This window comes from Vanessa cardui, chromosome 21, assembly GCF_905220365.1.
Source record: "Vanessa cardui chromosome 21, ilVanCard2.1, whole genome shotgun sequence".
NCBI classification, from domain to species: Eukaryota; Metazoa; Arthropoda; class Insecta; order Lepidoptera; family Nymphalidae; genus Vanessa; species Vanessa cardui.
Genome location: NC_061143.1, coordinates 7757742 through 7785406, shown reverse-complemented (window position 1 = coordinate 7785406; position 27665 = coordinate 7757742). Strand labels below are relative to the sequence as shown.

Sequence of the window (27665 nt, the reverse complement as noted above, 5' to 3'; positions counted from 1 at the left end):
ATATTATGTGACAAAATAGCCAAGTAGGTAAAGCTATAAACTACAGATTGCGGTTTAAAAATCAGATAAGGAAACTATCATATGTTCTCGTCACGTTAACAGCGATGTATGAAAACATCACGGTGAAACCTATACGCGTCAAATAATCCACACGTGTGTGATTAAGACGCCAACTTACTGTGAAGCAGCCTGGAGGAAAGCCTCTTCCTAAATGGAATATTTACAGCTGCTAGTTAGTACTACTGTTGCTATCTATTCGAGTCTAATGTAAGAGATGCATGGGGGTATGTTTTTAATAAATAAATATTAATAGCCAGTATTAACGTTTTAGAAGCTAAAAATGCCAAATTTGGAAATACCATGATATGTACTAGCCAGATACTAGACGGATACTACCCGGAAATGAATTAGCATCGCTCGGCTAAGTTCCTTACTCCTTATAAAGCCACTGTGATTTTTATTTTAGAACTATTAGTAATTAACAAAGTAAAACCGAAAACTGTGTTATAACTCCCAAACAGCAAATATAAAAATAATATGGGAAAGAAAAACAAATTACATCTCCTAAAGTTCATGCAAGCTGAAATAATTCTCAATTACGTCCCCACCATAAAACTAAGCACCCTAGAGCTCTGATCGACGCAAAGCTACGTGACTCGCGATGCATTAAGATAACATATTACATATTTTGCCACCTATGCGCATGAGATCCTCCGTAATGCCTTCATTACCTCTCTATCCGGCCGCATTATGCTAATATACCGCTACAACGCCCATTATATCACCCAGACACGCGATACACATTTTAAAATGGACACAATTTGAAAATCACCCCCCGTTGCGATAAGCTCGTACAACAACTCAGATTGGCAGAGTGAGTGACGTCCGCTGTCCTTATTGGTCGATAAGATTTGACGGATAAGAACCGGCGGCACATTAAAGGTATGTTTCGGGCATCTCTTACCATGTAAAAATGTTTAAACTGTATCATCGGAACACAATGTTCCGTTATAGAAACTGCCAGTCTATCACACTAAGGGAACATCTGCCGAACATCGTTGATATCATTTATAAAAACAAAAAAACATTTTTTTTGATCACGTGGCCTGATTTACTACAAAGTTATTACTATTATTTATTTTTATAAAAGTAGCTAATTTCCAGTTATAAACAAATATATTTTCTAAAAAGCACGCTTCAAACAAATCCTAAACAATGTTCAACACGAAAAACAAAAGCTTGAGTTAGAATACCCATGGAACCGTACTACCGAATCGTACCGAACGCAATAACAGTATTATTATATATCCTGCTTCTTTTTAATGTCAGTTAAAATCCTAAAATTCCGCAGACATTTTTAACTTTTCCGTTTCGTAAATTCAAATCGTTTGTAAAACCACATTGGTAAAAAAAGCATATTATTTCGATACAAGATTTTATAGATTATAAAAAATACAGACGAATTGATAACCTCCTCCTTTTTGAAGTCGGTTGAAAAGCCTGGAGTTAATACCTGTTGACTTCCAAGCAGGATATATTAATTTAAATGATTGTATTTAACTAATATGACTTTGGATTTTTTAAATGTTGAAAAAGAGTACCTACTGAGTTTCTTGCCGGTTCTTCTCGGTAGAATCTACTTTCCGAACCAGTGGTAGCTTCATTTAATTGTAAAATGACGATTCAAAAGTGCTTGTAAAAGCCTACTTGAATAAAGTTTGATTTGATTTGATACAAATACAGCATCACTTTTATTTAATGTATCGTAGTAAACCAATTTTTTACTCTAATCTTCAAACTGAGTGTACTTTGATTTGCAGGAGGTAGGTTCTGCTCCTTTTCCCCGTGCATAGAACAAGTACAGAGAACCTGCTCGGCATTGGAACATCATGGCTTCCAAGACATCAGCACTATGGAAGTACTACAAACGGAAATCAAAGTCACGAAAAGGACGGTACCCGTGAGGGATCTTTCATTCCTAAGACATAAGGTAAGTTATATTTAGCAATATAGAATAAAATATGTTTTATCGCACGCCACTTTCAGAAATTTACCTAGACTCCTTAGTGTGTCTCTTTATATAGAGTTTTTGGTCGTTTAAGTAATTGAGGGAAAATTTGGCGTTAAATGTACTTATATGTATGTATAGAATACTGTTGAGTCTCTAAAATTATTTTGACGGCTGCGCTTAGATATAAACTTATTGTAGAGGAAATCCGCGATATCCCAAAAATGCATTTACCTTTACGTAAAATTGGAGTTACACGTTAGTCTAACAAATCGCCAAACCCTTATGTAAATAGATAGAGTATTTATATAATATTAACGAATAGTAGACCATATATATGTTAATATATATGGCAATACAGTATTGCCAACTTATTTTAAATATATAGGTATATATAATTGTATATAAGCAGTTATGTGATACCATAACGTTACTGCGAAATTACACACCAACAGACACTATTTTATTCCTTACAAAGTTTATATTCTATATCCAATTATGCGATCTGGCAACCCTCATTTAAACATATATTTAAATTCAAAATCATTTTCTATTTATGTCCAAATCTTAAATGCAATAAGGCGAATTATCTGATATAAAATGTATTTTGATATTCCAGCAGAATTACTGGAGTTGAATACAATTTACAAATTTATAAAATTACGATTTCAAAGTTTTTATAAAAGCATTCAACATAAAGTACTTAACATTAAACTACTCTGGTATATCTGGATATCTACAATAGGTGGATTTCGTTCGCTAACTAGCGAAATAGCGCAATCTGGGCCGCCCGTTGACCTCACACAGCTGACACATTAACTTAAGTAAGTTACGACGCCACAGCAGCGTAAGCGAGGATCGATCAGAGACTAACAAGCTGATAATTGACAGAATACCAAAGGTCCAATATACTTGGGTTGCGACACGAATTAGTGCACGTATGTACACGGATCGTAAGGGAAGCATACATATATACACCTATAATACACAAATTATACTGTGATACACGTTATAGGAATCGCTATGATTGGTTAACGCTCGTATTAATTGTTATTCCGGTTGCTATCATGCTATGCATAACATTTTTCTTAGCAATAAACTAACAAGCAAACGAACGTGTTTTCCTATCATCCTCATACATTTCATATACAATACAATGCTTAAGATAAGTCAATACATATGCATGCAGTATTCCAACTGTATCAATTTCTTTTGTATTAATTTTTCTTTTAGTTAATTATCACTTCATTATTTACTACGTATTTGAATTTAATTCTAGTGAATCTTTTTTATGTGCATTTGTATTTTCATATGCAAAATGAATTGAGTGCCAAATTTCATTTCGATTTATATTTTAATAAATAAACAGTAGCTCAATATACCAAATTGATCGAAACCAAAATGTAAATAATCAACTTTTTGTCTCGCTAACTTAATGCATTTTGTTTCTGACGCGTCGAATCTCAATCCATAAATCAGCTACACGTTCGAAGACGTATTGAACTCCTTACATTTGAATATCTTATTGCACTAGACCAATTTGCATTATATTGCTTTATTTAGCCTCAGAGCTCGATGTTTCTAATTAGCTTAACCTTTATATGTACAAATATACACATTATAGGCTCATCTGTTGCGGTTTAATGCTCATTGTGATATATATTTACTTTTTAAATACAAATAAATAACATTAGGTTATTGCGCACATAAAGCGGTTGGAACGGATGCTCTGAAATATGCTAAACTTAAACTATCCGTACAGGTAATTGGATAACTCCTTCGAGGGTATGAATACGATCGTATATCTTTCTGGTTTCTACAAAGGAGTTTCAACCGAAGTTAGACTTCTGAAATTTTATGAAGTTAAAACCGGGAATAATTGTCGACAGTTTTATTGGAAACTTTTAATCTGGAAGGTTTTCATTCTTCGCATCCGCAATGAAGGCTTAGAATAGTCAATTTTATTTTACTAAAGTTTGCTCGTAATAAATGTATATTATAATATAAGTGGAGATGATGGACAGTATGAAAATAAATGTATCCACAACTTTTTATAAGCTTAAAAGTAAAGTAATAATCTTAAATATCTGGTTTGGATATTGTTTTTTTTTTGTATGTATATATGTAGAATTTCTTTTGGATATAGCAAGTTTACTGAGCGAACCAGTGTACAGTATCATACATAGCTCATGATGTTGGCGTTTTAAAAAATGGCAAATACTCCTTACATTGCCGTATATTTTTACCCTATTTTTATATTACATCCAGCAAGAGAAGTTAAAAAAGGGCAGTAAACGTGTCAGATAAAGCTATAGAATTCATTGTATTTCAATAACCTGCTCATACTTAGCTGTAATTTCCCACTACTGAACTAAGGCTTTTCTTTGAGAAGAAAGCTAGGCGCATGTTCCTTCACGCTGCTCTGTTGGATTCACATGTGGCAGAATTTCGTTGAAATTAGACATATAAAGGTTACCTAACGATGTTTTCCTTCACCCCTGAGCAAGAGAATATAAAAAAATATTACAAAGTAGTAAAGCAGTCTGTCTGAATATCGTTATTTTGTATTTGTTACTTATATTTGAGAGAATGCCAAAAGGCTATGTATGAGAATGGTGGATGCCCGAGGAGAGTACCTACGTACTCATTAACTTAACCGTGATAATGTGAAACTATTTATAGTGCTTATTAAAACTTGATCAACGAACAGATCGATTTTTTGATCGATTATCAAATTACAAGACTAAGATCTTAAAAAAAAAGAGGCACAAAAAATTGTACAATAAATTAAAACGGAACAATAAATACAAATCATAATTTTGCTTAATCATATATTAATAAATTATTGACGACATATCGGAACGCGTTCGGAATCGTCACGCGCGCCGTTTGTCGCAAGTGGTCACGTTCTGGACGGTAGCTGGCTAGTGGTGGGTATTATCGACATAAGTTATCGACATTTTAAACATATCAACTATAATTTAAGATATGTTCTTTATAGTTATCGAAGATGTTAGAAATGGGTATTTTTCGAAGACTTGCTATTTTAAACAAAATAAAGTTTGTGATGGAATTTTGCTGTTTTATCTAAATAATTAATATCTAATACTAATATTATAAAGACGAAAGATTAGATAGATGGATGATTGTTATACAAGAAAGGCAGAACGGATCTGAATGAAATTTGGCACAAAAAGATTTTATAGTCTGTGTTACCACATAAGCTACTTTTTATCTTTCTAACACCAGTACACGCTGCCAGCGGGCGAAACTGCGGCCGGAAACTAGTTTATACCAAATTCTTTAAAATATTTGCCTATTCGATACAAGAAATCGTACACAATCACAAAAGTTCAAAGCATCCGTGGGAAAATCAGTACGGCTTTTTAAAATGTATCGTGGGCCCGACTCGGAAAGCGCATATAGTATATTATTAGAACTTGATAACGGCAAGCATTATTTCATGCCATATTAGTAAACTCGCCAATTTTGGGACAACCCAGAAAGATACCACTGCAAAATGCCATTCCACTTAATTGTAATATACAATGTGATGCTTGTTTACTATGATAAAAGACAAGGTATTGGTTTGACATTTATTTATTCTGTTCATGCATCTGGCAACATTCAAATGTATAATTATGTTGTTTTGTTTTTCAATTTAATAATTAAATTATAAAAATTTAAAGTATCCCAGATGCTCAACGATGAAATGAATATTTAAAAGTTATGATCTCTTTTAATTGTTAAAACTTTTCATGATATAAAATTGTTATATTAATGTCAGTGTGTCTATTTTAAATAATTAATTTGTCATAAAGTAAAAATGCAATCCTTCATCGCAAAGATCCTAAGAAATATTGATTGAAATACCTTTTTTAGGTATGGTTTTAAAATATGTAAATGAAGTAGGTATCCTCAAAATATGTAGACTTAAATAGTAAATTTTAAACTGAGAAATTCATTCGACACTCATTCGATTCAAGTGTAATACCTAATGTTCAATTATTGTCGCCTCTTTATTACATCACATGGGTTACGTTACAATATTTGAATAGTACTGTAGGCATAAAAGTTACTAACATGTATTTATCATATACATACATATGATGAGATGTTGATTTTCGTACGATTACTAGTATAGCACGCGGTCAACATCAACCTATATGAAATTTATATGAAAATATATAGTATGTATGTCTGTGTAGTTTACACACAGTTTACGTGACTACATATGCAATCCTTGTTTAGTAATTTCATTTGTAGATAGTTTATTGCACTGATCTACTTAAGGAATTAGCGATATATTAATATTAACAAGAAACATTAACTCGTTATCTGTACATATGTTTTCATTACTTTACGTACATGCCTCTAATCTAATAAATACCTAACATACCTTGAGGTAGCATTAAAAAAAAACTAGTTTAGTAAAAATATTTTTTAAGATAATAATTACGAACAACTCCAATTGTACCACTATGCACGGAACCCACGGAAATTCTGTACCACTCTGAGAGACATTAGCAAATCATAATGATCGGTATCCATAGGTTAGCCACTGTCTCAGTTATGAGCCAGTGTCCTTGTACTCAGATAGTGTATGGGTTGTCTCTGCCATCTGCGCTTACTCCGTACAATGTAGCCTAACGTACCGTGTTGTTTATTGCTCTGCAATACTTCAGGAATTTGCCACCGTTACATATTGGTATAGAAATATATATACGATGTCAATCGCTTTCGTTTTGTTACAAAATGTCAACTGGAAATCGTTTCGGAATATAAATGTATCGAATCGTTTGAATCGGTTTTGAAACCAAAACATATATTTTACCTAATGTTAACTTTAAACTCCTGAATATTTTGACAACATTAAAAATATTTAACATCGATGAGAAGTGTTTTCTTATTGATCAAATGAAAACGCTTGATTATAACACTTTTTCAGAGGCGAAACCAAAAATGCAGTATATATGCATATAGACCAAAGGTACCAATAAATATTTGAATGTATACAACTTTTCACCTATTATCATTTATTACCCCGTGCAGATATTGTATTACAAGTACGAACACATTGAACAATATGCCTAGTGAATTCCATTTACATTAACAGCCTGTAAATTTCCCACTGCTGGGCTAAGGCCTCCTCTCCCTTTGAGTTGAACGTTTAGAACATATTCCACAGGGCGGTTCCATTGGAGTTGGTGGATACATACATAAATACAATGTGGCAGAATTTCGATGAAGTAAGCCACATGCACACGAGATGAATTATGAACCCATAATCATCGGTTAAGATGCACGCGTTGTAACCACTGGGCCATGTCGGCCTAGTGAATGCTGAAATAAAAATTCGTTAAATTAGAACAGCTATTACATTTTAATACTTATCGATTACAGTGTTTACAACATAATAATTGCTGAATAACTTTTAGAATTAGACCACGGATAAATTATATAATTTTCAAACAAAATGTTATCTACTCCATCGTATATAACAGTTCCTAATTAAAATCTATCGACGGTATCTAGCAAGGTATCGATCTTTATAGACCCCAATATGATTTATGCGTGCGCGGACGCAGCTGCGTTAGAACAAAGCGGCCTCGCGCATTCCCACATTACTTACGGAACGAGATGAGAGATGACTGATCGACGGATCCATCCTTAATATAATAGTTGTTACAAAAGTATTGTAATTCTCATTCAAAGGTACATGTTTATTTTTTCATTTTAAATCTAAAAGCAGAAACAAATTTAAATTAAATGTGCTATGATAGGAAACATTTCAAACGCAATCAGTCGTATAAAATATTTTTTAAAACGTAAGTTCATAAATGAAACGTTAAATTAGTGATCTAGAGTCTAGATTTAACTCATAGCAAGTCAAATAATAACCATTACCTAAATAGAACGGTTATATGATTATTAATTATATCAAGTAATATAAAACGTTAATAGTGTTGTAATTTCAACAATTTAGAGGACAATTAATCGAGAAAGCCATTAGGCACAGCCATAAATCGGTCTCAATTTCACGGCGCAATCTAAACCGGCGCGCGGCGCGTGCGCACCCGACAGATAGCATCTTATCGCGGATCGGCGCGATCTGTCGTTGTCGGTCGCCAGCGCGTGTCCAAACACTGTCCGAGCTTGTAAGCGATCGACTGACCGCTTCTATCGTAATCAATCGCCATTAAATAACAAGGGTCGATTAAAACAATCCGGCGAGGTGGGTGTGATGAAATGTCTATGAATATCGAGGCGTTGAAGAAATATTTCATTAGTATCCTCATGTCTTAAATGAAACGACAATGTTTATGGTGGATGCGGGATTTCGTAAGACATTTAGCACGACACGTGATAGGTAGGTTGCACAAATTCCTATTGAAACAAGTCTATCATTTATAACACAAGAGCGGCGAATAATTCCAATAATGTTTACCAACACCATTCACCAGACAGTTTGAACACGCGAATCAAAGAACAAAGAGATTTAGGGCAGTGTAACACGATCCTCCATATTGTTGCGGCGTGTGACGCAACAAATCTGTCGCAGGCAAGATGGCGGATCGAGACAGCCGTGGCTAAAGGATGCGCCTGCGCCGTGAAATCGCTTGTTATGGCCCGTGTGGCAATGCAAGTTTAATAAATACGTTCGCTCTTCGACATATTCATGTTACATTACAATTAAACATACATTTTAAAATAGGCAAGTATAGAAAATATATTAGATACAAGAAATAAAATTTTGATTATATTATATCATATTGAATATAATTATATCATACATTTTATTTACATTAATCTCATGAAAACCAGTCAGGCGTGATTTTTTTTGCATTGAATCTCATACAAATGATATACTTAGCTACAATAGCTAGTAGTAGCGACCCGCCCCGTCTTCGCACGAGTGCAATACTGATACTTATTATACAACATAATTAGTTTCTTTACTATATTGTATATGTATTATATACAAAATGCTTCATCTCGAATCTCTCTATCTATAAAAAAACCGCATCGAAATCCATTGCGTAATTTTAAAGATCTATGCATACATAGAGGCAGAAAGTGATAAGCGACGTTGCTTTATACGATATAATGATGATACGACACAAAGGAGCTGAACAGCAACCAAAACCAATCAATTACATAAACCAGAACTGTACAATCCAAATTTATAAACTAAGGCATATCCGCGATGCTCTAGTTGTTACTTATATTTAAACTTTATTACGTATTTTCGATTTAAGCCCACAAAATGTTGATTTCATTGTGAATATACTGCATTGCGTACTTCTTAATCCTCTTAGATTCTTAGAAGCAGTAAATCTCATTAGTAGTAAAATTATCAATAGCAACTGAAATCCATTACTAAATGTCCTTTGAATGTTACGTTCGCATGTCTCTTTTATAAATGGACTTAGTTCAGCTTATCCCCCCGTTCGATAGCATCAGCTGTATAACACCGCAGACGACCTTTAGGACACCATCGCCAGCTAGTGTTCCTGGGACTCAACACAATTTTACCGTTACGCCCGCCATCTATAAATCCGCAGCTTGACAAAATAATAGGGACGCGATAGTTCGAAGCTATTAACGCCCGAAGAGATATATTGAGCCTACTCCTCTCAATCAGATACCTAAATACGGGTGCACTGTAATAGAAATTTCTAAGCGCTTTGATATCAAGATAATTCCGATTGGCAATTGCAATATCTATACAACGAATGGCCGTAACTCATGGATCTTGTCAAATATCTTGAGAACTTTTCAAATTTAATTATATTGTTTACGGCTTACCTTTGAAATGTTCATTATTGTCCGGGAAATAATTAAAAAAGACATTCTTTTCAATATGTTATGTATATATTGTTGTTTGAACTTAAAAAAATCTAGCCATCGCGATTCAGAAAGGTGAAATATTTAAACAACGCCATCTATCGGTAGCAAGTAGTAACATAGAATACAATATAAAAATTCGTTCGAAATCAATTTTAATTATTGCGTAAAGTAATAATTTTCTACAAAATTTTCTATATTATATATCGTTATTAGTGACTGTCATTCCATTGGAAATAAGTCCGTAATTTTACTAGAGACTGCTAAACTGTCGACGTAGAATCCCATTTAGATAATATTGTGAGCCCACCAAACAATTTATAGTTAGCCGAATACAAAATTGACACGACTCATTCGATGAAAACGTTACTTTATAAGAGACAAGTGTCTACGCAGCCTTTAACTTACAAAATATCTGGTGCGCTATATAATTTACTTAACTTAATTCTAGTACAGTACTACATTTTAGTTACATTGTTGCTGTTTACTTGACGATTTATACAAACACTAGTAAGAAAAACAACAGCCATAATTATGTAGGTACTGAAAGAAACTCTTAATTGAACAGATTATAAAGTACGAATAAGAATCAGGATAAATATGTATAATGTACGTATATATGAAAACAAATAATGTTTAAATCTTCTCAGCCCGTCTAACATTAATTCAAAAGTAACAATATCGACCTAAGAAAGACGAATGTCTCACTCAATAAGTTGAAGGTAGAAACATAATAACTTAAACACAAAATATCGGTATGGAGTACTACATACATTTACATTAACGACATGCAACATAAACTAATGGCTACGTGTTTCTTCGCTCTTGAGAAATTATGTTTTCACTATTAATATTGTATTAGATATCTTCACTACAAAGTGCTATTTTTAAGACGTACATTTATTGCAATTATTACAATTATTCACCCTTTTGCTTCAAATAAATCACGGTAAAGACTATTTTTAAAACAGGTTTATGTAAAAAAGCAGTTGACCCTTAAGGAGTTCCTTTATTCGAAGCCAATTCCGGATTTCGAATCAGGTCACGCTTAAAATAAAAATTCATTGAATCGAACTGGATTAACAAATAAAATTTCAACTAGTTGATTTGATATTAGGAAGTGTTTCTAATTCAGCATGCATGTTTTGACCTAAACAGATAAACAAATATCGCAAGTTACATAAAAGCTAGTAACCAACTTTTATTTGTAGCGCATTTTGAACAAGTTATTATATTCGATTGTACCGTTATAACTAACAAAAGTGTGTACAAAATATTGGCTTCATTGCTCAAATAAAACTGGTTTAAAAAATCAAAACCCACACAAAGTAACAGGTAAAGTTAATTGTAGCATATATGTTATCATTTTGATGTCATAACAAATATTCAACAAAAGTAACAGTTTCTTACTTGAAAGTATAAAAATCCAAATTCTAAGTAAATATAATAATAAAATAAGCGTAGTAACATATAAAACAAATTTGTCTGTAATGTAAACTATCTTTAACTACAGTTCGAAGATTTCAGCTCATGCTAAGCCAGAATAATGTAGTTGAAGATGCATTATTTACCGCTAAGCCTTATTGCAAAACTGCCATTATAAATAACCGATATAGTAAATTCGTGCATCATCACGTGCATTTATTTATGCCACTGCTAGTGAGTGGTAGCGGCTGTGCAGTAATCAGATTTACCGTGTGAATCATATACCGTGACATAGGTTACTTTGAATGTATTGTAAACCGAATCTAAATGAGAATTATTTTAGAATCCCCTTTAAAATCATTGGTCCTTCGAGCCGGAGTTTTCGTACAATTAAAGTGTACAAATATAATCATGCATATTTCTTGTTCGTAACAACTATTGTTTTAAAAAATATCGGTATCAAGTTCTAAATAAATAGTACCAACGGTGTGGCCGTTGATTTTGGCGCGAGCTCTCATTTACGTTTCGGATTTACGAGAGCGCGAATAGAGTCGTCACTAGCATGTAGTGAAGTTCTCGGCAATAAATTAGCGGGCGAGTGTTCGGTGTTCCCACGAGGAACCGTATCAAGATGAGCTCGAACAACGCGTCCGAGACTCGAAAGGAGGACGAAATGCTTTATTTTCTCACTCGATTTATTTCGAGTGACATTCGCTTGCGTTTTGTAAGTTGTCACTCGCACTCGTAACGAAGTGCCCTCGGGATCATACGGGAAGTTTGCCTTGTAAAATTGGATTGTACAAATACCAATCTGTCGCCTTTTACATCTCCACTTTCTACGATAGCTTTTAATATTATGTCGATTGCTAACTACCTTTGTATTATTTGTATTGACATTATTTATTGTAACTCGAAAAAGTTTATTACTAAAATAATTGTATCATTTTGTTATGAAAAAAAAAAAAAAAATCATACAATCGTACAAAAAATCATACCGGAACATTCTGTAGATAAATTATTATTATAAAGTATTTTACACAAAATTACCTAAGTTGAGATATCAGACGTTTTTTTTTGTGAAATAATTTATCGCACAAAATACTGTAACCGAATACTTTAATATAATAGTGAATTTGAACACATAAATCGCATCAATTTGATCTGCCACCATTTATTACAATGCCAGGTGATCTAGACGAGCTAGACCTGTCATGTTTTAGGATAGAGTTAACTAATGTATCACTTGCCTGTTTTCCAAAGTCGTTTGATTTATAACTAAAATCGTGTTCCGTGCGTGGTATGATTCGTAACTGCACAATTAAATCAATTTCAATTTAATTAAAATATATTTGTAACGTATATAAACACATGCAATGTATAAATGATATTCATATGAAAACATTTTTTTTTTAATTAGTGCTTGTTATATTTAAGCAAAGAGTATTTATAGCTGTTACTAGAAAACACATGAATGGCAAACGGATGCAAATAATTTTCCACATGGAACACTTAATGGAAGGATTAGTGTAGTAACACATCTTGAAAAATCCTACACGTATAGGATTAAATCCAACTTTGCCCATAGTACAGACTTTCGTCATTGACGATTGTTGTTAGTCTATGACTATTTTACTTTTGTGTATAAATTCATCAATCTGATTTGGTACTAGCCGTTGATCATAGTCGTTGTTCTTATCAAATAATATATGTATGTATATAAGAAACCCGATCAGTCAATATTTGATTTACTCTGTAACCAAATTTAATCAGTTCTATAGCATCGACTTATCATCCGACATTCCAGCTGCATTCCTACAAGTTACCAAATAGCAAGTAATGATCGAATCGTATAATATCAATCAGGGCTGCGTTGTCATTTCGAACAGCTGTTAGTTCCGATAGACTCGTCAGCACACTCGTGATCTTGGTCCACTAGACCACTATCCGGTTGCCCACGTCGAATTCCATTGTCCATTCTGGCGATCAATCACAATTACGGATGTAGCCCTGTATCATGTTTATTATATTAATTAGCATTAACACGACAATTATTGCTTTTGTTTCAATTGATTGAACTTACTTCAATTCATACAAGTAATCAAGGCCTAAATATTTTATTTATTTTTAAATTATTATTCTTAGCTTTGAAATTATTACTGACATTACTGAAATAAAACGAATAAGCGGAGTAGTATCATCTATACTTTTGTATATTAAAATAAACATTTTTAAGCGACGTAAATAATTACTCATTTTAATTAACAAAACAATAACGATATATTTCCATAAAGGAACACGAATATGTAACAAATATTTATTAAGTTTAGGAAGTCGTTCGCTGTTACAGCTCAGAGGCAGTTTGACCCTAAAACTAGTGCCTGGAGCCTATGTCGGTTCGTGACCCGCCCTGACCCCGATCTACTAACCAACCGTATTGTCTCTGACTTAACTTGTGCCGCAACTTATGAAATGCAAGCTTCACTGCTCTATAATTTTAACTTATTACCGTACCGACTCGAATATTAATTTAAAAGTTTTATTTATAAACTGAGCTGTATTAATTATGAAAATATACTAAGGAATAATATTTGTTTTTTTAATCCAATTATTATTTTAATACTTAACCTTTAAGTTCTTATTGTAGGTACTTAATGATCACTTAAAGTCGTTTTACCCATTAGAATAGACACATAGATCATATAAATTGCCGAAAAATAGATAGAATTTAAAATATATATTAAGTGTTATATAAAAATAATTTAAATCTGAATAAATTGTAAACAAATTCAAGGGTTAAAGGAGTTAAAGAAATATACTCTCCTGACTTAAACCAACGCGCAGCTGATAAAACAATCTGACAACATAATAATAATTACAATCCGCAATTACGTTTCTATCTCTCGGTAGGAAATACTTCAGCATATTTGCAGAATTGACGTCTAAAACACTGAGAATGAATAGAACTAATTGATCTATAGAAATTTCCTAATACGTTGATCGATATTGAGACAAAGCAATCCGCAGAAGTTGCTCAAGCATTAATGAGCACATTTGGGCGCCATTGTTTCCTACTGGTTGAATTAATGGTATTACTCCTGCCCCCGACCTCGCTGATGAAGATCGCTATCGAAAGCTAATCGGAGTTTGCACGGCAGTTTGTTGTGTCTTGAAATCAACACACCCGATATCTTTAAGCCATCTAAACAATAGTCGTATGTTAATAAACTTCCTCAAACATAAACTAAATTAAGATCGTGATGTCGTGATTATTTTAAGAAAATTTCCTTTACGTTCTACAGAATAAGGAAAGTGAAAAAGTTTCTATTATCTCCTCTTTTGCAAATTGCTCAAGATTTTGTGAGTAAAATCCATATTTTTTAGATTAAATTATTTTCTAAAAGTTTTTGAACGAAATTAAAAGACATTTTTCTTTTATCAGCGATAAGTTACACAGTGGTTCGTGATTGCACGCTTCAGGAAACAATACACAACGAAATTTTTACGGTGATTTCTGTAGATGAATTATTTTTTTGTAAAATTTTATAAGGGTTAACTGTCTATTATTGAGGAGGGAAAACTTCGTGACTGACGAATGCAATGGGTCACGACAAAACCACTGACCGATGACCCAATATCAAATAAAAAGAAAAAAAAACGTTTAAGAATGGGATTTGATGTTCTATGTTCAAAAAGAATGCTTGAATGTTCATCAGCTATAAATATACCTTAAATCCAGCTCATTTTATATAAAAGGGACCTAAGTAGTACCATATTTTAGTAAACGTAAAACTAATGACTGATTAACTATAGTTTGTACTCAAACATTGAGTCAAATGACAAGAAAAAAAAGGTTTTAGAACTTAATTTGCTGATAGTGTTGAAAATAGTTTACCTCAACTTCTTTATTATTTAGTCATATTTAAATAAAAACAATGAAGAAATCATATATATCAAGCTTTCTCAAATTTTGTCAAAATGGTTTCGTCTTTAGCCCATGGTTCGATATTAGCAATAATTTCCATGACATTCAAAGAAGATAAAATACCTACAATAATTTATATATGAATTATTATAGGTAAACGCCCGGTCAGTTGGGTTCGGCCCGACCTCCGACACGGAAGGCGAGGTGTCACAGCCTGATAAAAAATAGTCACAATAAGATCGTGACTTCGACTCAATTCATTCACAAGATCCTCTGAGAAAATGCTACGTGCAAGCATTTTCGCGGCGCAACATTCGATCTGCTCACTAAAAAAATTGCCCCTGTAATCTATTATTCAACCTCGTCATTATAAAGAAACATCTTGATAACATTGATACAAAAAATGAAGGCGATTATAAAATCTATATTCCGTACATAATTTCACACTCCAAAAAAACAATACATAATATCTTATATCTCTCAGCGACGACGTCTTCAGAACAATAAAACTAACCAAAAAATTATGCCATTACAATATAATATAAAATGAATTTAATATTATGTAAAATAATCATTAAAAAAAAATTAAACATTTTTTCTATAGAGAGTAGCAATCACAACATTGGTACGAATATTTTTCAACAGATGGCGCTGTACCAAAGTTACATCGCGCTATCGTTTGGTTCACTTCAAAAGTATAAGTAGTCTACACTCTGAAGTTTAAGTTAACTTTGCGCAGAGGCAATATCGTAACCAATGAGGTTAATCCGAGGTGCGATTATTGCTAGTTGAAAACTTTACCAATACCCCGCCGTGTGGTCGTGAAATACCGACCGCTATGGCAATTTTTGAACGGCCGTTAAGGCCTAATAAACTCACATGGAATCTTCATTACTTAGCATGTACTTAAATATCTAGTCAATAGTCATGCATATTATTGCTTTCAGAGTGACAACAATATTTTTCAATTATTTTTTTACGAATTTTAATTAAGATGATTATTGTTTTTTTTTATTGTTTAAAATATTTAAAATTTTTGAATCATAAACATCAATATACAAATTAATGGACTTAATACAAATAATATTAAATTACTTGAAAAATACGAAATCATTTCAAGTATGAGGCAAGTTTGAAGCCTACAGAAGTACATATTTTTATACCAAATACCTAACGCCTCTTTTCAATTTATATGTCTTATTAAATTCGTATTATCTATTAAATAGAATAGCCGATTTGAACAATGCAAAAAGTAATCTATACGAATTGAAATAATCTTGAAAACTACGTGATTTATTTGGATAACGATTTAAATAGTAAGTATGGACAAACGGTAACATGATTTTTTTTTTTTAAATATTGATATATTCTTTAATGTACATGTAATGTAGAACATAGATTTGTTCTATCTTGCATAGCTTCCGCAATGCATGCGACGAAAGACATTTTTGGGTATTTTTGTTACACCTTGGGTTACGTTACTTAAGGTTTAGTTAGAATCCCTAATCTTTTTTAGCAATAAATATAGCTAAGAGTAAACGTTGCTTTCCAATGGTGAAAGAATTTTTCAAATCCGCAATGTTACTTTTGATTTTATTCATTACAATTAATGTTAGGCAAGTTAGTATTGATTAGTTGGTATTGATTAGTGTCTCATAATGTATGTGATGTTGTCTCAGTTAGACCAACCTTCATACATTTCTGCTAATTCTCCTTTATATTGATAACTTTTGATGGATTTCGATGAAATGAAAACTACATGGTACCTTCGAATGCTTACAAATTAATTTATAGACACAAGACAGATTTTGTTTATTTTAATATTACTTCAAATTTACGATTTAATTTTATCGATTAGAGTCATTCATTTATTACTTTCGGCCGCTTTCGATCATGTCTTATATTTTCTTACAAGAGTTTCGATAGTTCTTACGTGAGATCAGTTAAATGCGCAAAGTTAAAAATATTTGATATTTTTTTTCTCACTATTATCAGGAGGGAATGAAAAACTAGCCAAAATACTCTTAAGTTATAAATTCATGGTCCCTTATTAGTCATTCATCACTGTGAATGATGAAGATTGTAATAACGGCACACAACTTGCCTAAATGTAAAGAGGAATTAAATAAGCTATACACACACTCAATAAAAATACTGAGTCTATAAAAACACACGACAAATGACCGTTACGAAAAGGATTGAGACAAAACTATACATACGAGATTACGCCTGATCCAGATTTAGTAATGTCACAAACATTTGACATTTACAGCGAGAGAAAGTGCTAGCTTATTGAGTGGAATCGATTGATCGTTTTTAATCGCATTATCGATTCACGGGGGGTCCGTAGCCCCTGCACCATAAAAAATAACTCTCGATATAATTACATCGAGATAATATTAACGATTATAATTATAATGTTTTTTTAAGTATCTGTAAATTATAATCGTTGTAATTGTATTAATGTATGTATATTAATATAATCGTTAATCGTGACTATCAATGTACAGACTTAGACTTACTTGAAATGGATTTATGTTGTCACATAAATATCCGCTAAGAAAATTATTGGAATGAAAATAAGGGGGAAGGGTTGAGTTAATGAGAGTTGCAACTGATTATGTATTTAAACTGTGCGAACGCGGGACGGGCTGCTCTTAGCTTGTATTAATATTTCGGTAATTGTTTAGAAAAACGTAAATTAAAATTCTTGATTAATATTATTATATGAATAGTTTAACGATATTCAGCCAATAAGTAATTCAGTTTATTTTATGTTCAAAAGTATATATTTTTTATGAAATTAACACTTTTTATGTGACGACGGAAAACTCAATTCGTGTAATATATTTTTTAAACATACATATGTTACGTATGTTCTTTAACATTTATCAAAATGATATTTAACTGTACGGTTACGTACGTTGTCTTTACTTAGACTTAAAAGGGCTCCCTGTTATATTAGCCAATATGTCAACGTTATAACATCGGCGTTTCAAAACCTAAATCAATCACTGCTAAGTGCTTCAATCATCAAAATGTAAGGACCCAGTCACGATTATGAGCCGGATGTCTTCGGAATATGAACATTAAAATATATGATAATTATTTTTTACTAGTATCTATCTGTGCGTACCTAATTTAAGTATGTAACATGTTTATTGCAATGACGGTTTGAGCTAAGTAATGCCTAGAATACACGTGCTATGAAAAGAGCATGCTTATTGTCTGCTAAAGTACATTCAGTATCGAAAGTGCAAACTTCTCAAACATACTTATTATGACCACTACTTTTTAATACTACTGACAGTTCCATGTTCGAAATTTAAAATGAATGCATCCTTATATAAATAATTAAATTGACTTTTGATACGAATACAGAATTAGAATATGGATACTTGATAGTTAGTGTCATAAAAAAATCGATTTTACTCAATGTTATTTTTATGTAAGTTTTATTTTAACTTATTCGTCAGCTGTATGTAAAAATTTGCAATAACGACCTTACATAATACAGAGTATGAGGGTTGATTCTGGTTTTGTATTCAGCTAACCATCACGAACCGGTAATAAATGGCTTTATTAAATAAATTAATAAAAAAAATTCGTTGCTTTTATCGTAATAAGTGTGTATTATCCCTATTTATACACCGGTTTTTGACATAAAAATCACCGGAGCATCGATATCGCCTAATTTATGTCATAATTTATAATAAATATCCGATGAATATCGAAGGGAAATATACAATCGAGACGATTCCAAATGAATACGTATAAAGTTTCATAAAGCGTAAACCGCACGGTAGTCGACACCCACGGAATTTAAATTCGGTAGCTTGTGGTTGTTTACATTTTGCAAGAAGTCACTGAGGCATCGTTTCTCAAACTTCTTAGCGGCTCGACCACCATGACAATATCCATATTTAATTAAAAAATACCACCAAACGTCTCACAAATTTGTGTAATTTTAATTTTAGGGTGTTTTTCTTTGTTGTTCTTGTTAAGTAATGAGATCTTACAATTATAAGACTTCATGGTAAATATATAAAGTAATGAGTATTATATTTTGTATATTTGTTTTTTTTCTTGATGACAGATTGTCACATGTTGAGAAACTATGATTTAAAACGCTGAAGATGTTAAACGTTTTTAAGCGCATTTGTCACCTTGCATACTTTGAAGGTTAGATTGACTGCAGCGATGACTATATTTTGTCTCTTAAACGTTTAGCAAGAATCATATCGAAATTTTATACTAATATTTTACGCTATACAAAAATATCTAAAGCAAAATAAAACCTGAGTTTAATCCAAGTTTTATAAATTATAGAGATTTAGTTTTAAACTCCAGGTAAGAACTTCCGACTAATTAAAATGTAACTAATTGATGAGTCATGATAGTAAGTTGCGTTATATTAGCAGACCCTTTTAATGTTGTAATTTTAAATTAAAAAAAGAAATTAATAGAATACCATCTTGTTTCAGTCTTTCCATCAAAACTGTCAGCACACTACATCAGCTCTTTACATCACGTATTTGATGATTATCGCATTAAGCTAGTAAGAAGCTAAAAACAAAACCTTTGGAGTGCCGTCAGTATAGAAGCCAGTAACATAAAAATGCGTAAAACATATTAAACTCTATTGTAAATGTTTTAAAGGCTATATTCACATGTGTAACGTTTTCGTGTACTCTGAACATGATTCATTTGCTCTCATTATTGACAGATGGCGGTGTAATGGCGATTGATTTACGATACCGCAACATTTAATCGTTGCGTAATCGATTATTGATCGTATAATGTCTACTGTCTATACTCGCTTATAGATGAAACGTTCACAATATTGAGATCTGATATTTCGTTTCTCCTTGGAGGGAATAAACTATAACCTTTCTATTATATTATTTGCTCTTTAACAACTCATCGTTTTCAAAACTGCATTCATTTGCTTACCAATACAATTATATACAGATTTTAAGCATCTGAGTTACGTAGTTAGGTATAGCCTGGATTCAGTTTTGAAATCATTTTGAATATAATATACTCAATACACATTCAAATTATCTCCTTGACCAATTTGTTATAGAAGTATTTCTAAAAGTAGTGCACAAGCGTTAACGCAAGCATAAGTGCACTGTTTATTCCCTCGCTCACAGAGTTCAGGTACAAGATCAACAGCTTAAACTGTTTTATGAAGCACGGCAGTGAAATTCGACCTGGGATTTAAACCCAGAACTTTAAAACTTCAGCCTTACAAACTAGCCACTAGACCAAGGAGGTCGAATACACTAAAGAATATATACTAGTAAGTAATAAGCTTTGTGTCGATAAAACATCGATGACGTTGCTATACGTCATTTACGGGCATACGAGTACACCTAACAGAGATACACGCTATCAAAAACATGCGTTTTGACTGCTACCGATGCTTTTTACGATATCTCGAACGCTTCGAATTTATCCTTTATTTATACCTCATTTATGTCCGTATGAGTCGAACGTCTAAATTCGAAGGTATGTTTATCAGTCAGACAGTTACGGCGACGGCTACAGGCTCCGGTGATAAAACTCGTATTTTGTCGCGGACTTTTGGCAGCTGCGTCATTTTATCACCGATTTTTTTTTTCGTTCGACCATCATTTGCATTATCGCGTCGTTTCTCCGAAATCGCATTTTTAAAACGTAAAAATAAATCTTTTTAGTGCTAAATAAAAGATAAAGAACGTCTTCATTTTATTGATCCGCTTAGTTGGTTCGTACTAAAAAGAGGAAGGTCGATTTGTTATCGGTTTATAAAAAATGCATGTTAGATTTATAACATAATCGAAGTCCTCGTGTAACGTCTAGTTTCAGAACTGCTGTTCTTTGACACGCAGATAAATGTTATTCGCATTCCGAATTTAGATTTATACACTAACTCAGCTAAATGTATCAATTCATTTCCTTATTAAGGTAAACCTGTATAGACTTAGTTACCCAATTCGAAACTTTAAATGATTGCTCAAGTTCACCAACTTCCGTAAACATGAAATTTCGGCACGGGCCAAACTAAAAGTAGATAATTATTTTAAGTGTCAATAAATAATAAAGATGGCCGCGCGCCGCTGAGTGCTCGTCCATCTCTCTTATCTCAATTCTTAATGCGCCTCTTTGCTGGTCATTCTTTTTTTGAATTTTATTTTCTTTTTTTCCCACGTCATCCGTCGGCGAGTTTAAATTTTGTGTTGACACCACGGAGGTTTTATGTTTTAATCTGAACAAAAAACTTCGGTCCGTTCAATAGTAATCGGTAGTATAGAATTATGTATAGACTGATTATATCAACGCTTTGTTTATAGTTTTATCTAGTTTATGGTGAGTCGCTCGTGTAATAGTGACGTATGACATAATTTATCTCAAACATAGTTTTAGAGAAAAAGTTGTTTGTAATCTGACTTTTTAAATGGCCTCAATTATGAACGATTTAAGGTAGTTTCATAAAGCTGTAGCTATAAATCAAAAGTGCAAGAACAATATTTTGTTGCATTTCCGAACGAGACGGACCATCGATCACGGCGCGTTCCAAGATTGAATAAATTTATGTAACGTAATTGCAGTGTTGTGTGCGTGCGCGCAGTGTTCACATTACGATGAATGAGGTTGGATTACGTTTTTTAAAAAGTTATGTCAAACTAATAACGATGTTATACTGTCATTATTTACATAAAAAGCTTAAAATTGAAAAAAATCTGAACTTAATTTATATTAACTACAAAATAAATCTAACTAAACTAACTTGAGTTTAAAATATATTTATGATAAACATCATGGAGTAGTTATTAGTAATTTGTTTTATACTAGATTACCAGAAAGACATAGAAACTATCATAAGTCATTTCATTGTCCTAATTGGTAAACGTAACGAATAGCGAAAAAGAATGAATTGACATAAATAACGTAATAGTTCAACAGTCTACATCTCGCGACGTTTAAGTAGTAAGTTCGATGTCTCCATTGAATGATAATCGTATCCATTGCGAATGAACTACTGAGAGTGTCTAAAAAAAACTACGGAAAAATAAACCTACTAGCGACCCGCCCCGGCTTCGCACGGGTACTTGATTAGATTTGAGCTATCTCCAAATTATATAATGTCATTATCAATTGTAGCCTATGAGTTATTTTGATGTATATACCTATGTTACTGTAAAATTTCATCTAAATCCATACAGTAGTTTTTCGTGTTCTTTCACTTGTGTAATAGAGATGGGTGTACTCTTGTACACACATACATACATCCATCCATCCATCCTCACAAATTTACGCATTTATATTATAAACAGGATAAAGTTCTTCTCATCTTTTATAAAGCCATTTAATTATTCTTATTCATTACAATATAGTTATAGTATTACAATCTTATAATTTAGTTTAAATTCTATTTTTAAAGAGTTTTTTTGGAATAAAACTTATGTATATGCGAACACAACGTCCTTAATAATAAAATGTCTGCTTAAGAACATTCTATAAATAACATTAATTACGTAATACTTTAATGTATTTTTTTTGTATTTTATCATAATTCAATTCAAAAACGATTACAAATGTAGTAAACAGTTTTTTGCAAATCAAAGCCAAGGCTGTGTTAAGTTCAAGTTGCGGTTAGCATCGGCAGCTCCAAATTAGTGTAATCTTCCCATCCCACAGACCAAGGTTTCACATTACGTATTTACTCGTTACGGCCTTATGACACATAAAAATGTTTAGCAAACAACCTTTGTGTGACTACCTACCAGCATAATGCTTGGGCAACACAACTGTTTTTTGTCTTGTACTTATTCGTTTCTTGTCAGTCATATTTGACAATTCGGATTGGGTTCTCTGGAAGAAAAGGCTAATTAGCCATTAAGTCCGCACACAGTACAGCACTTGAAATAATTGTTTATATATATATTTGTTTTGGGCATTATTGCTTATTTTGTTTTATTTTATATTCTGTGTTTAAACCTAAGCTTTCTTTATTTTTTTTAAAAGAGGTTTCGTTATTAATATTCGCTTGTTCGGTCGAAGTCGATTGACATTATTTTTATTGCATATGACTATGAATTTGAACTCAAAAATTAAGTAATTATGTATTTGTTTGTGAATAATCTAATGAAGTAAAAATTTAAAAAATATAAAATAAATCAATTTCTCAAAGTAATTAGATTTACTACGTTAAAGCTCTGCAAGACATAAATATAAGTTAAACCAAAATTGTATAATGCTAATATTAAATAAGTACGTCCCCTTATTTAATATTTTGCATTATTGCTCTTGATATACTCCCGTTGGACGATCGGCTTATGAAAAAACAAGTCTCATATCATAATAAAAGAGCGGTAACAAAACAAACTTGCGCTTTGTGATCTCGACATAACAACTGTATGTAACGCTTATTGTAATCTTAGTCAATGAGAGGAGCTCTGTCGCGGTGCGCCCCTGTCATTAGCTGCTATGGCGCCACCGCGACGTTTAAAGTGATTTCACGTAGGTACTATCCTTTTACGAAATACAATGTAACACGGGTGAAAGATTTATACGTTATGTAAAAACAGAAATCGAAACCTGTAAATATGGCAATAAAGCCTCTTTGATTTTTGATGGTATACAGCCTACTGCATCACGCTAGTCCAATTTTAATCTTGGCTCGTTTTTATCCGATACATGCAGGTTTCCTCACGATGTTTCCTTCATAGCTCAGCAAGATATGAACACAAATTAAGCGCGTTGATATTTAGTTGTCAATTCTGAACTTGGAATCATCGGCTAAGATTCCCCGCTTCTTGCCACTTGCCATTGATCACGTAATCCCTCGCTACTAGCAACAATAAATTACGTATGTATTTATTTTGTTAGGTTCACTTTTTTCAAGATTAAATTTTTTAATTTCGTCAGCGAAGAGTAGCGATTGATATAACAATATTCGAAACCCATTTATCAGTTTTTTTAATAAGTTTAAAGTTTATTGGTATAATGGATATTCAGTGTAGTATTACAGAATAAAATATCTGATCAGTTTAATCAATGATGTTCTAGTAAACAGATATGTTATTAACGCGCAAAAAGTGAAGACTAGAAAACGTCCCAATTGGGACGTTTGCCTTTAGTCGTTTCGTTTTTTTTTTACATCATAATTACGTAGTACATACATAATTGCGTAATTAAAACATCTAGTTATCCCTTTTCCTTATTGTTTATATCAATATAAATTATAATTTTTAACGTAAAAATAATAAGATTGTAATAACAGCTAATGATCAATACTTAGTTAGATTTACAGTTCTATGAAATGAAAGTTAGCTGCCTATTCGAAATTATACAAAACTAAAAAAAACACGTAACCCAAAATCTTAGGCAAATTAGCAGCGTCGAGAGGGATAATTCATCTGACGAGCTCGAATCCGTGACATCGATAATAACTGCGCCCTGACCCGCTTGCGATACATATACTCGTGCTCAGAAATAACTACGATTATTTTAATAAAACATATTACAAATATATGAACGAACGAATATTTTTGTAGTGTTCCAATATATTTAACGTTAAAAAATAGCACAAGACTATTACCATATTAAACACGAAGAGTCGATTAATTAGCCATTTTCAGACAAACTAGTAAAAAGGATGGCCTAGATTCCAGGTGTTACGGAACCTATGTTATATAGGTTATCTCTGATCAGCCAAACATGTCAATCTTTTTCATCTACATATTATATGTTACAAAAATCTTAGCTTAACTAAAACAACGTCTATCTGATCGCATACATAGTATATCTTATTTAAAATAATTTGTTTGTACTTTGATTATGCACTTGTATGTATATATATAGGCTGTATACATACAAATATGTACTAATAAATACTTATCCACAATTTATGCATAAAAAATAAAATATATATTATTATTATAGATTAATATTTAAAAATCATTACACACTTATTATATTGAGTTTTTGAATGAAAATCAAAATAAACTTTATTCAAGTGAGATTGCAAGCACTTTTGAATCGTCATTTAACAATTAAGTGAAGTGTTATTATGGTTTGAATTGAATAAGTTTTATATATTAATCTTTGGTTTATTTCTAAATTTTATAACTTGTGTACACAAGTATATCGTACCATCGAGCACGTACGTAGCAAACAGGTGCATATCGCAGGTCTGTTGATCTTACATGCGCGATGACGCATGCTGTAACTTTGACAGGAATAATCATAGAATAGTGACAGTTAATCGTGGAATTATTTACAGAAAACAAAATTAATAATCATTGAACCGCTCGGCTGTCCGTTTACTGTCAAGAATTATTCACGTAATTTGTAGATGAATAATTGGCACTCAGCAGCCACCAAGAAACCAACTATGTAAGAAGCTAAATACTTTGCATGACCTTCGAAGTTAGATACGGTTAACAATACAAAACATTTTTTTTTTCTAAGAATTTTTGGAATAAACCGTGTCTGAACGGATAGAATGCCGATTAAAGGACTCTATTTATTAACTATTAATAAAATATTGATAAGAAGTGAATCCTTATCTGCATTTTATTAACATTTTATATTCTAATACGTGCTATTAATTTCTTCGTAGTCCTTCTCAGTATGTCTAAGATAAAATCTTTTTTATGTTACCGGAACATCAAATTGAAACCACATAAATGAATATTAAAAATAATAATAAAAAATACAAATGTAAGTTTTAAATGATCAGATACGTGAGGGACACACTAGTGATCCTCTTAATAAACTTCCTACGTTTGCATTTTGCCATCGTTTGTTTGAAATCCCATCCTACAACTGAATCCAGTTGTTTGCATTGCATGTAGATATATGATTTTATTATATGTACAAAGAACTCAATAAACATAAGTTATTACTATACCGAATTATTTTTAAGTTACATAGATTCTTACAACACTTTATTACAACAACAACAACAGCCTGTAAATTCCCCCTACTGGGTTAAAGGCCTCCTCTCCCTTTGAGAAGGTCTTTTGGAACATATTCCACCACGCTGTTCCAATGCGGGTTGGTGGTATACACATGTGGCAGAATTTCTATGAAATTTGTCACATGCAGGTTTCCTCACGATGTTTTCCTTCACCGCTGAGCACGAGATGAATTATAAAGACAAATTAAGCACATGAATCAGCTGTGCTTGCCTGGGTTTGAAGCCGCAATCATCGGTTAAGATGCACGCGTTCTAACCACTGGGCCATCTCGACTCTTTACTAAACATTACACACTTTATTAAACATTTACTTATTTTGGGGCCGAAACAATAGTTGATGTGAATTATTCTTTGTGTCTTCCAGAGTTCTGAAAGTCCAGTTGACGAGAAGCCGAATAGTGAGAAGAGCTATGTGGTGGGGACGTGGCCTACCAGCACGCCGGGTCACACGGGGTACTTGACGGTCGCGACTTTACCCCCCACTTTCATACGAAGTAAGTCCTTAAAATAAGACTATCTTTAGTATCTTTATTAACGATTTCCAACTACACAGGACACTTTATTTTGCACAAGGGTGTCCACAAATCATCTAATGGGGAGACAAATCCGATAATAAAAGAACCGGAAAGAGTTCAGACGCAGGATGATTCGCTTTTCGTACTTTCTGATGTACGGGAGTATACACACTGCCAGGCCTGTTACTGAGATTTTTTCGAAATCTAGTAACTCTTTTTAGTTTATCAGTAAGTTTTATCGACTCGATCTTGGGTTTGAACCCCAAACCGGTTTCCTTATGTCTCAGTGAATTTAATTGGTAATAAGTATTTTATTATTTGTAAACGATTCCCAAATACTTTATTAGTTTTAAGAACATTCAACAAAATGTAAATATATCACAAGCAAATTGTCTTCCAATGAAGGCTAATATTTGCCGATATTAACAGTTACCAGATATGCTATTAAAGACTTACACTATTTTAATTTATGTTTACTATCAAACCGCGTTGAGTTGACTCCTTATTCTCAATGTGAACAAAAAACGTCCAATATTTACAATAATAAATAACGTATTTATGTATGATTTTATAGCGTCAAATATATGTGTTTAAATTTACAGAAAAGTGCAATCAGATTCAAGAGAGCTCCGATCAAATAAAAGCAAGCGATAACGGAGAAAAAGAAAAACCTAATGGTGCTGAAGTAATGTCGATAGACGAAAACCAATGACGTATTATTTTATTAATAAATTAATAAATTGTTATTGACAGACATTTTTTTTTCATTTGACAAATAAATATGACACATGTTATTCCGGTCAAATTAGAAAACAAAACAAGAGTTAAGATATAGTAGGACACAAATTAGATGTAGCATCGGAAAATGCAATGGAATGAAATTAAAACCGATTACTGCCGATTTATACAACCAATAGAAATAGCTCTCTATCGCGCCATTCGACACTATTCGTCGCTATAGATTCACGCGTCAGA

At 32.5% G+C, this 27665-nt stretch overlaps 1 protein-coding gene and 1 non-coding gene across 2 annotated transcripts in view; both read left to right on the top strand.

The window, feature by feature from the left end:
- Positions 1-27446, top strand: part of LOC124538800 (tRNA (adenine(58)-N(1))-methyltransferase catalytic subunit TRMT61A) — a 59766-nt gene extending 32320 nt beyond the window's left edge. Inside the window, exons 5-7 of the mRNA XM_047116005.1 lie at positions 1821-1990; positions 26540-26669; positions 27293-27446. Of these exons, the coding sequence (XP_046971961.1) occupies positions 1821-1990; positions 26540-26669; positions 27293-27402 (410 nt within the window). The 3' untranslated portion in view covers positions 27403-27446. The remainder of the gene's footprint in view (positions 1-1820; positions 1991-26539; positions 26670-27292) is intronic.
- LOC124539124 lies at positions 15931-16069 on the top strand. Its single transcript, XR_006967008.1, has one exon. It is a non-coding gene; the product is annotated as a U4 spliceosomal RNA (small nuclear RNA).
- Positions 27447-27665: the final 219 nt, after the last annotated feature.